At 40.0% G+C, this 12,532-nt stretch overlaps 1 protein-coding gene across 1 annotated transcript in view; it reads left to right on the top strand.

Moving 5' to 3' along the window:
- The window catches only part of Znf157 (zinc finger protein 157), a 46,915-nt gene that overhangs the window by 2,873 nt on the left and 31,510 nt on the right, over positions 1 to 12,532 (top strand). The window contains exon 2 of the mRNA XM_008824081.3: positions 1,027 to 1,211. Coding sequence (XP_008822303.1) covers positions 1,140 to 1,211 — 72 coding nt within the window. The 5' untranslated portion in view covers positions 1,027 to 1,139. The remainder of the gene's footprint in view (positions 1 to 1,026; positions 1,212 to 12,532) is intronic.

Below are 12,532 nucleotides of genomic sequence, written 5' to 3'. Positions count from 1 at the left end.
ATATATATACATTGTTATTCTGAATGTATTTTCAAATATTTTACATTTTCTCATTGCTACTATAGAAAAAAAATCTGCTTTTATAATGTTTGTACCCAGTCCCTTATCAATATAAGTTTGGAATTCTAGTAGCCTTTCAACAGAGCCTGATAGATTTTTGAGCTGGCCTGATAGCTCACTCATGTAATCCCAGCACTTGAGGCAGAGATAGGTGGATCTCTGTGAGTTCAAGGCCAGCCTGGTCTACAAAATGAGTTCCAGGCCAGCCAGGGATATATAGTGAGAACCTGTGTTAAAAAAAGAAATAGTAATGAACTGTGGTTAAGGTCAAAACATATGTGACTTTTGCGTTTGACCTTATCACTTTTTCATCTGTAAGCTTACTTTTCTGAGAATCTCACAAACAAGATTGTGACCCATGTTTATAGTCAAAACATATCTTGATTTCCTTGAGACCTAAAGGATTTCTCTGACTTTTTTTGATCTGTATATATTTTTTTTATTTTATCACCCTATAAGTGCACCCCATAAATCACATTATAATCTCATTTACTAAAAAACACGTTCTTGGGTCTAGGGCTGTAGGTCAGTTGGTAGAATGCTTGCCTAGCATGCAAGAGGCCCTGAGTTTGATCTCCAGCACTGCATAAACTGGGTGTGGTGGCTCATACCTGTAATCCCAGTACTTGGGAGGTGGAGACAAGAGAATTGCCATGAGTTCAAGTCCATCACAATATAGAGTTCCAGGACAGTCTGGGCTACAGAGTAAGACCCTGTCTCAGAAAAAAGTACTGGTCTCACCTGAGTAAAGGTCTCTGAAAAGATACTTAAGCTGTTGCCGACAGGCTAGCTGGGTAGCGGGTGATGCTCTCCACAGAGCCACCCAAAAATTATGGGCTCAGAGCTCATTAATTTGATTCTGAATATTGTGATCCTTTCCATAATCTACCATCAGTAAAACCCAGAGTAGGGGTTACTGAGGTCTGTGAGGTCAATGTGAAATGACATGGATGCTGTCATTTTTAGGATTTCTTTCTGCCTCTGTGAAACCATTGAACTTTCAGCCTTGCTAGAGGCTGCAGAATATAACTTCTGAGGACTTTCCAGCTTTGGAAGTGGGGCTGAGGCCCCTAGTGAACATGCCAGCTAATGAGAAATCACCCCAGAGGTTTCCGGCTTTGATTCCAGAAGAACCTGGCAGATCATTTGAGGTAAGGAGGAGGAGCTTATTTTTTTTATTATTTGTTTTTCTTCTATTATTTCTTTTTTCTTTTTCAGTGCTGGGGGCAGAATCCAGGGTTGCATTCTTGTGCTCTACAGCAAAATGCATTCTCACACCTACTAGTTCTTTAGTTATGTTTTTCTTTTTGTTTCTGTTTGTTTGGTTTACCGTTTGGGGGGAATACTTTTTTTTTTTTTGGTCTCACAGAGATCTGCCTGCCTCTGCCTCCTGAGTGCTGGGACTACCCATATGTGCCACCACCCCTGGCCTTGGTTTATCTTGTTTTTGATTGAATGAAGTAAAATGAATGAGTTTAGATTAATTAAGGAAAACTGAGAAAGAACTCCTGAGTGTGGAAGGGACTCCAAGGGAGGAATACTCTGTTTTTTTTATTTTTATTTTTTGGAATTTTGAGGAAGGGTCTCACTATGTAGCTCTGGTTGGCCTGGAACTCACTCTGCAGACCAGGCTGGCTTGATATTCACAGAAATCTGCCTGCCTCTGACTCCCTGGTGCTAGAATTAAAGGTGTATGTCACTATGCCAGGCTTTGTTTTGGATTTTTGAAAATAGTTTTGCTGTGTAGCCTCAGCTGGCCTTGAACTCATGGCCATCCTCTTTCCTAAAGTCTCTAAAGTGCTGGGATTGCAAGTGTGTGCCACCATATCTGGGCATGTCTTTCTTTTGAAATAATTATAGATGCACATGCAGTGTGTAGTTTACTCAGTCCCCCCAGTGGAAATCCTGTAAAACCTTTGCATAAGATCCAGGAATACTGACGTATTGAACATTTCCATAGCTACAAAGATTTCTCCTTTTTTTCCATGTTGGGGAGGGAATCTAGGGATTGTTCAGGCTTGGAAAGTGCTCTATCACTCATCTATGCCGCTAGCCCTTTTGTTACCCTTAAAAGCCAAGACTACTTTCTATCTGCCCCCACCTCCACCTTAATACAATACAGCTCCATCATTTCAAGATTGCTATATAAATGTAACCATGCACTATGTTGTTTTCTGGAATCATTCTTTTCACTCAGCATAATTCTCAACAAATTCATTCAGATTGCTGTATGCAACACAATAGCTTGTTTGTTCTTATTTCTGAATAGTATTCCATGATGTGGATGTAACATATTTAAGCCATTCATTGGTTAAAGGGTATCTTAGTTGTTTCTAGTGTTTGACTCCCTCCTCTTTAAACATTATTTTTTTTTGACTGAAGCTGCCTCATGCTCCTGAGTACTGATATTACAGGTATGTGTTAGCATACCTGGCTATAGATTTTGCTTATTATGAATACAAGTTTGGAATAAATGCATGAGAGTGCAATTTCTGGATTGTGTGACAAGGTGCATTTAGAATAGAATTAAAAATATTTTATTTATTATTTTTATTTTATGTGTATGAGTGTATTGCCTGTATGTGTGTAAGTGCAAGGCCCTCAGAGGTCAGAAGAGTCTAGTTCCTCTGAAACTGGAGTTATGGATGGTTATTAGCCACCATGTGGGTGATGGGATTCAAACCAGGGTTACTGCTCTTAACCACTGGGCCATCTCTCCAGCCTCTAGAATAGAATTTTAAAGCTAAATTTTCAGTATTGTAATTTTAGATTTATAGGAAAATTGAAAAGGTAGTATATATGCTTCCATATGTTTTCTTAGCTCTGTCACAATTTGTTGTTATTAACATGTTGCACTAGTGAGGTACTTGTGTTATATAGTTCATGAACTAGAAGTGTTATATTATTAAATAAAGTTTACAGTTAATAGCGTGGTTCACTCTTGTCATCGGGTCCCCCTCCCTGTGCTGGAGATCAAACCCAAAGTTTCATGCATGCCAGGGAAATATTCTACAGTTAAGTCGCATTCTTAGCCCCAGACCTATAAGTTTTGACAATGATTTAGTGACACATATCTACCATTATAGTTTGATATGCAGCAGCTCTCTCTGTGCCCCAGTTATTCACCCTGACTTTCCTTCCACTTACACCTCTCAGCACTGCTGATTTTATTAACTGGCTATAGTTTCACATTTTGTTTTGTTTCCTTTCCTTTCTCTCCTCTTCCCTCCCCTCTCCTCTCCCCAGCCCTCTTCTTTCTCCTCTCCTCTCCTCTCCTCTCCTCTCCTCTCCTCTCCTCTCCTCTCTTCTTCCCTCCTCTCTTCTACCACTGAGCTACCTCTTCCTCCTGCACTATCTTTTCTAAACTGTCCTAGAACTGCAACTTTTCACACTGACATTTTTCACTTAGCATTTTGCTTTTTTTTTTTTTTTTGGTCATTTTGAGACAGGGTCTCCCTGTAGCTCTAGCTGGCCTGGAACTCTATGTAGACCAAGTTGGCCTTGAACTCACAGAGATCCCCCTGCCTCTGTCTTCTGAGTGCTGGGATTTAAGATGTGCACTACCACGACCAGCAGCATTTTACTTTTAAGGTTCCTTTATTTGTTTCTGTGGTCTGATAGTTCACTTCTTTTTCTGTTGAATAATATCCTTTGATAATATCCTATGATATGGATATGCCATAGTTTATTTACCCATTCACCTATTGAAAGGTGTTGTGGTTATTTCTAGATTTTAGCAATTGATGAATATTCATATGCAGGTTTTTTCTCACTCACTTGGGTATATAACCAAGAGCACAATTGTTGTGTCATATGGTGAGATTATGTTTAGGGGGTTGAAGGTATATGTAGTGTAGCTCAGTTGTAGAGGACTTGCCTAGTAATATAGGAAAAGTGCGGTGTCTTGGAGTTCGATGGAGGCCTTCTCTCCCACCTCAGGGGCACTTTACTCAGGAGTTGGGGTGCCCAGTGCTTACTATCACACAAAACCTTCACTGCATTAGTGGTCTCTGGATTCTTCTATGACAAAGTAAAAAAATGAAATTCATGGACCACAGAGAGTGAGTTTTAGAAAGAAGTTTATTATTGATTCATAGGTGAGAATGAGGTGTCCAGATGCCTCCTCTCAGTTTCAGTCCAGGCAGGGGTCAGAGATAGCAAAGAACCAGGGATCAGAGCTCTCTTCTGGTGTTCCTGGCCTCCAGCAAGGACATTCTCAGTATTGCACTTTGGGGTTCACACACACACACACACACACACACACGTGACCAGTTTTTGTCTCATTATTAGTATGCATGAGGGCCTGAGTTCCATCCATAGCACCACAGAAGAAAAAGAAATAAAAGAGAGAGAGAGAGAGAGAGAGAGAGAGAGAGAGAGAGAGAGAATGATTTAGACTGTGAGGAAGTACTTTCTATAATTTTTTTGACATTTTCCATTCCTACCAGCCATGGATGAAGTGTTCCTATCCTTATCAGCATTTGGTATTTTTCAGTGTTTGGATTTTAACTATTCTGTAATTCCCTATCTCCCTCCCTTCTTTTTATTATTACAGACATGTGCGTGTACCTGAGAGTGCAGATGTGTGCATGAGCACAGATGTCACAGCATGAGTGTGGAGGTCAGAGGACAATGTTTAGGAGTAGGTTCTCTCTTTTCATCTTTATGTGGATTCAGGGATTGAACTCAGGTCACCAGGCTTGCCACAGCATGCACTTTTACCTACTGAGCCATCTCACCAGTTCTTGATTTAAAAAATAATTTTTAATATTTATTATTATTTAAAAAATTATTATTTTTATGTATGAGTATACACCTGCATGTGTGTGTCTATAAGTGCACCCTTGTCATGCAGTGCCTTAGGAGATCAGAAGAGAGTGTTGAAGCCCTTGGAACTGGAGTTACAGATGGTTGTTAGTCTCCATGTGGATGTGGGAACTGAACCTGTGTCCTCTGCAAGAGCAGCCAGTGCTTTTAACCACTGAGCCATCTCTCTAGCCCCAACAAGTCCCTGGTTTTAACCATTTTAATAAGTATGTAGTTTCATTCTGCTGCTGTGATAAATACCCTGACAAAAACAACATAGGAGTAAAGGGTTTATTTGACTTCAATTTCAAGTTACAGTTCATTATTTTGGGCAAGTCCAGGCAAGCATATTACATTCAAAGTCAAGAGCAGAGAGAATAGATATATCCTTGTGTGCTTGCTTGCTGCTCAGTTCACTTTTATGTATGCGGAGCCCAGCCTGTGAAATGGTGCTGCCCTCAGTGGGCTAGTTCCTTCCACATCAAGACAGTCCTCCACAGATATGCCCATAGGCCAATCTGATCTAGACAATTCTTAGACTGAAACTCTATTCCCAGGTGATTCTAGGTTGTATCAACCTGACAGTTAAAACCGTCATGAGTTATATCTCATTTTGTTATTCATTTATTCCCATTCCTGAGGTAAAGTTCAGGGTTTTGCCCATAGTAGGCAAGTGCTTTATCACTGAGCCACATCCCCAGCTCTGTATCTCCTTATTCTAATTTGTGATTCCCATAATGATATATGTGTATAAAAATGTCACAATGAAATATATTGCTTTGTATGCAAACTAAAAATTAAAAAAAATTTTATTATTTTCATTTCATGTGTATGAGTGTATTGGCTGCATGTATGTGAGTGCACCCATGTCGTGCAATGCCACGGAGATCAGAAGAGGGCTTCAGAGTCCCCTGGAACTGGAGTTAAGGATGGTTGGTAACTGCCATGTGGGTGCTGGGAATTGAACCCGTGTCCTTTGCAGCAGCAGTCAGTGTTCTTAACCACTGAGCCATCTCTCAAGCCTCCAACAAACTAAATTTTAAAAAATTATTATTTTATTTATTTTTATTTTATGTGTATGAATGTATTGCCTGCTTGTGTGTAAGTGCACTCCTGCTGTGCCATGCCTTCAGAGGTCAGAAGGTGGCTTCAGATTCCCCTGGAACTGGAGTTACAGATGACTGTTAACTGCCATATGGGTGCTGGGAATCAAACCTGGGTCCTCTGTAAGAGCAGTCAGTGCTCTTAACCACTGAGCCATCTCTCTAGCTCCAAACTAAAAAAAATTTAAATGATAGTAATTCCCAGTTCATGAATGCCAAGACATTGAGCACGTTCTACATGCTAATTGGCTGTGTGAATGCCTTCTTTGCTTGATGAGCTAGCTGTTCAGATCTTTTGTTCCTTTTTTGGTTATTTTTTTAATATTCTTTTTTAATTTTTAATTTTATTTATTTATTTTAAATTTTATTTATTATTTTTATTTTATGTGTATGGCTGTATTGCTTGCATGTAGGTAAGTGTACCCATGTGCAATGCCCACGGAGGTCAGAAGAGGCTGTCGGATCCCCTGGGACTGGAGTTACAGACAGTTGTTAGCTGCCATGTGGGTGCTGGTATTTGAACCCGGATCTTCTTCAAGAACAACCTGTGTTCTTTTTTTTTTTTTTAACTTGACACAAGAGATTTACTCAGTATTTAGGACTTTGGAATTTTCCATTATTTAAAAAATAATATTTTTATAAGTTTGAGAATTTCATATATTCACACAATGTATTTGATCATATTCACCTTCTGCTCCTCCCCATAACTCCTCCCAGATCCACTTCCTATTCTCTACCTGCTCTGAACTTCATGTACTTTTTTTTTTAACTTTTACAAAAACTTTATTGAGAATTTCATACATTCATATAAGGTCTTTTGATCAAATCCATGCCCACTCCCTCCCCTCCAATATTACCTCCTCTGAAGGGGTAACCCTAAAATCTTTTAAGGATTAGATACAAGCTCTCAAATACTTTTGACATTTTTGACCTTTGGAATAGAGTATGTTGTCAACAGGCCCAACGGCATTTTGACTTTTAGCCAAGCAACTGGCTACCTTTCTTTGGGGTCTTTTTACCCCTAACTGCCTAGCCAATTCCTACCTCTTGTTCTTATCACACCATCCTCTGAAAAGCTTCTAGTCCATTGGAGTTTCTTGACAAGGGCTTCCAAAAGCATCCCTCTATTGGGTTCTTCCTCATTTTTCTTTTGTCTTCCAAGGCTGGACTAGTCGGCTTGGAAGAGTGGCTGGATACTCAGGTGAGGGTCCAGTGATCCTGCTTAGCACTCCTTTAATGAATGAGCACAACCGTCAACAAGCCCAATTGTGACTATGTTTAGTGATCAGGCTCAGCCGAGGTCGTGATGGTGGTAGTTATTTCATGCAGAAGGGACTGCTGTATAGCATCATCTTATTAAAAGGACCTGGAATTTCAAAGGATTTTTGTGCTAGGAGCCACATATGAGGGAGAACATACATCGTTTGTTTTTCTGAGTCTGTGTTACTTCACTTAGTATAACAGTTTCCAGATCCATCCATTAAAGAAATCTATCCTTTTAATTCTGTTTCTCTAGAACCACTCCTTGTACCACAATTTATGTTAGTCAGGGTTCTCCAAAGAAACAGTACCGGTAGAATGAATATATATGTATAGAGATTTATCAGCTTAGCTCACAGGATAGAGTCCGAGTAGTCCAACAGTGGCTGCACTACACTGGAGAGGCTGAGAATCTGTAGTCGCTCAGTCCACGAGGCTGGATGTCTCAGTAGTCCCAATCTGGCACTGAAGGTCTGTTGAATTCCAGAAGATCAATGAGTCTTCAGTCTACAGCAGCAAGATGAACTGACCAGCGAGAGAGAAGGCAAGCAGCAAGAAGCCAGGCGTTCTCCTCTGCCATGGCCTTTTATATGGGCTGCCATCAGAAGGTAACACCCACATCTAGGGTGTGTCTTCCAGCTTCAGACGATCCAATCAAGAAGATCTCTCTCATTTCAGTTAATCCCAGATCCAGTCAAGTTGACACACAGGATTAGCCATCACACTTGGGTTGTCAGGATTAGGGACAAGTACCTTTATCTTCTGAGCCTATCACTGGTCTTTTTGTTGTTTTTTTGAAAGAGCTCATGCTGTAGTCCAGGCTGACCTTGAACTCATGACAATCTTCCTGCTTCAGGCTCCTGACTGTTGGGAGCCACCATACTTATCTTTGGAAGAAGCTCTGGATTTTTGAACAGTGTTGATACTATTAAGACTATGAGACTTTTGAAATTGTACTGAATACATTTTATATGAGATTTGCATAAATATATGGGGCCTGGGCTGAAATTTTATGATTCAAAGGTGATGTTTCAGTGTCAGATTGGCAAGGGGGTGGTCTTGTGATGGTTAATCTTCACTGTCAATGTGACTGGATTTTTTTAAAAAAATTTTATCTGATAACCACATGATTAGAAGAAGCCTTAGCATATTCAGTAACAATTTCCAGAGCAGGATACATCTCTTTCAAAAGTGGTTGTAAATTTTTAGGTTCACAGTTGAATTAATACAGTTATACAATATTGAACTCAGTATAAACTCTTGTTGGGACTCAGGTTTGCTTTGCTTAGCGGGGGACTTGCTGGCTTCAGGGCAGAGGGTCTGATCAGCGACAGAGTCATAAACTCTGGGACCTGTGTCTTCCAACAGGACGATTTATTTAGAATTCAGATGTTTTTTTTATATCCCAAGGATCTAGCAGTCACGTGGGATATGGCAGTCACATACAAAGATTTAGGGTACAAAGAAACAGGACATTTAGTCTGTTAGTTGGCACCAGAAGAATTCTTAAACTTTTACTCAAGGTTATCAATGCCCATCCAGTAATTTATTGGCCACAATGTTTTCTTTCTTAGAGCTGAAAGCATGGTGAACTTTTAGCTTTTAGCTCAGGAGTAAACCTTTAACCTGGCCTAATCTCTTAGCCAGGGATAGCTGAGTTATTTGTTCAGGACAAGGGGATGAGCTAAGGGTTGTTGACCAAGACACTGTCCCACAGAGCAGGGAGCCTGCACTTTTATGACCGGGTCACTTCCTCCTGCCAGCCTAGCAGTGTTCTGCAAGGCAGGGATTATGAGAGCCACTGTTTTCAGTGCTCCTCCCTTTAGCAGAGAATGCAGCCTGGACCTATATGTTTTAGGCTCACCTCACTCTAGGGCCTGGTATCCTGGTTTCCTACAAACTCTGGAAGACATAAAAGTGAATGAGTTTTTAACCTTTAAAAAAGATCTTCATTTCGTTTTAAAATGCACTGTTTCCTACAGAAAGGCTCATTTTTAATGCTATTAACACTTAGATGTTTGCACATGTGTCTCTCATCTCTATGTATCTGATTATTACTAGTCACAGTTGGTTACACTCGGATCCTTGGCACTTGAGTATGGATATAAAGTCATCAGGTAGATTTCCCTTTTTGCAGATGATATGCTATTATATCTAAGAGATGCCAAAAATACCACCAGAAAACATTAACATGTTCAGTAAAGTGTCAGGTTACAAAATTAATCTACAGAAGTCTGTAGCCTTTCTGTATACCAATAAAAAGCAATCAGAGAAAGAGCACATGGAAACACTCCTGTTCACAATAGCTGCAAAAAACATAAAATATCTCAGAATAAACCTTACCAAAGACATTAAAGAGCTCTACAAATAATGAAAATTTAAATCTTCAAAGAAACAGACTGAGGAAGACATCAGAAGATGGAAGGACCTCCCATGCTCAGGGATTGGAAAAATTAATATTGTGAAAATGACCATCAAAAGCCATTTATAGATTCAATGCAATGCCAATCAAAATCCCCATGACACTCTTTACAGAATTGGAAAAAGCCATCCTAAGATTCATATGGAAGCACAAAACACCTCAGATAGCCAAAGCAACCCTGAGCACTAACAGCAATGTTGGGGGGATTACTATACCAGATATTAAACTATATTACAGAGTTATAGTCATAAAAACAACATGGTTCTGGCACAAAAATAGACCCATAGATCAATGGAACAAAATTGAAGACCCAAATATGAGTACATGCAATTTCAGCCACCTGATATTTGACAAAGGGGCCAAGAACATTAACTGGAGGAAAGACAGCATGTTTAGCAAATGGTGCTGGCAAAACTGGATCTCCACCTGTAGAAGAATGAAACTAAACCCCTGTCTTTTACCTTGCACAAAAGTCAACTCCAAGTGACTGGGTTTTTTATAATGTAGGAGACACACTCTGGGTGTGCCTGTGAACGTGCTTGCAAAGAGGTTTAATTGTGGAAGGAAAGTCTGCCTGAGACTGAATAAAAGAGGAAAAGGGTGCAGGAAAGCCTGACAAGTACCAGCATTCAGCTCACTCTGCTTTGTGTATATGCAATGTGACAAGCTGCCTTACACTCCCACCTCCAATATGCATCTGCCTTACACTCCCACCTCCAATATGCATTTCCTGCCATTTTGGTCTGCATCTCATTGAAACTAGACCTCTAAATAAACCTCTTTCCATAGGTTGCTCCTTCTCAGGTATTTATTCACAGGGACACTGTTATACTCCTTAAGAGTCGTACCTCCAAATACTATAGTTGGATTACGTTTCTAACCAACTAATGGGGATTAAGAGTTTAAAAAATATTTTGTCTATTTTTAAACTTTTATTTATTATTTTTATTTTGTGTGTATGCGTGTATTGCCCGCATCCGTGTTGAGCAATGCCCGCAGAGGTTAGAAGAGGGTATCAGATCCCCTGGAACTGGAGTTTGGTTGGTTGTTAGCTGTCATGTGAGTGCTGGGAATCAAACCAGGGTCCACTGCAAGAGCAGGCAGTGCTCTTAACTGCTGAGCCAGCTCTCCAGTACCATGGGTTAAGAATTTTTATGGCTTTTGGTGGAGACATTCAAACCATAATAGTAAGAGGCAGTTCTGGTGGCTTCTATTGTACTACTGATCCACATCCCCAGCTTTCCTCCTTGTCTTTTTTTTTTTGAGGGTCTCATGTAGGATAACTTTGAACTTCTGATTCTTCTGCCTCTACCTCTTGAGTTCTAAGATTACAGGCATGTGCTACCATGCCCAGTTCATGCAGTGCTGGCATCCAACAGAAAATTTTTTTGCATACTCGGTAAATATTCTACCAACTGAACTGCAGGCCCAACCCATTCCCCACCCTCAATTAAAAATATTTTATTTGTAATTTTTTATTACTAAGTATACTAGCTTGGTTTTTTTCTAATACACATTCAAATGAAACAATTACAATGAACATGAATATATGTTCATTTTTCATAATTAAAAATATTTTTTGATACCAGAAAAAAAATATTTTATTTGTGGTAGCGCATGCCTGTAGTCCCAGCACTTGGGAGTCAGAGGCAGGGGGATCATTGTGAGTTCAAAGCCAGCCTGGTCTACATAGTGAGTTCCAGGCCAACTGGGGCTACAGGGAGACCCTGTTTCAAAAAAAAAAGACCAAAAAGTATTTTATTTGTGTGTGTGTGGGGGGGGGGTTTCTGTGCCACCACATGTGTGTAGAAGTCAGAGGACAACTTTGTGGAGTTAATTCTCTCATTCCACCTTTACATAGGTTCAATACATACAGAGATTGAACCCTGGTTGTCAGGCTTACATCTTCTTGTGGCAAGTTCCTTTATTTGTTGATTCACCTTAGTAGTCTGCCTCCACTTTTTAATATCCAGTTTGTTTGTATAAATTAGCCACATCCTATGGTTCTTTTGGTGTAGTGTGCTTCCTCATGGGTCATGCTTCACCCCTCATTGTGCTTAAGTGCTTAGAGGTATAGACATAGAGACAGGTGTCTGGGTAGATCCTGAGGAGGCTTAGCAGTGCCTTGTAAGGCAAGTACCATTGTGCAGGCCATCATCTTAAGTTCTTCAGGCAAATTAGGGCAAAAACACTCTGTGTACTGGTAAAGACCCTTGGCATAATTTAGGAATTGTCCTCTGACCTCCCACACATATGTCATAGCACATGATACCCACCACCCAACACACACACACACACACACACACACACGCACACACATGCACACAGACACACACAGAGACACATACACAGACACACACATACACACACACAATAGATTACAGTTATTTTTAAATAAAAAGATTCTATTCTTGCCCAGCATGGCAATTCACACCTGTAATTTCAATAGTTGGGAGGCTGAGGTGGAAGAATTTCCTTGAGTTAAAAACTAGCCTGGGATATAGAGTGAGACCTTGTGTCAAAAAAGAAACAAAAAACAACCATTGGTTGTGTTTCTCTCTTTTCTCCTTAATAGATTTCCAGCTGCAAAAGAAGGGTGATACAGATTTATGCATAGCATGTGAGGAATAATGTATTATGTCTATGATAGTCAAGTATTTTTGAAAATGTTCTGTCTTTGGGGTTCATAATTCTGTCGGCTGGGAATGCTATACCTCAGGACCAAGTGACCTTATAGAGAGTAGTATCTGGAAATTCCATCCCAAATAAATTCTCTACAGGACATCTATCTTGAAAAATGAAGAGTGAAAAGATACTGGGAAGTCAGGTTATTGTGTCACATGTTTATAATCCCAGTACTTATACATTGTCACATGCTATG

The sequence above is a fragment of the Nannospalax galili genome, unplaced genomic scaffold (assembly GCF_000622305.1).
Source record: "Nannospalax galili isolate Female #2095 unplaced genomic scaffold, S.galili_v1.0 scaffold129, whole genome shotgun sequence".
Classification (NCBI taxonomy): Eukaryota; Metazoa; Chordata; class Mammalia; order Rodentia; family Spalacidae; genus Nannospalax; species Nannospalax galili.
Note: the sequence above shows the minus strand (reverse complement) of the source record. Positions and strands in the feature narration are given on the sequence as shown.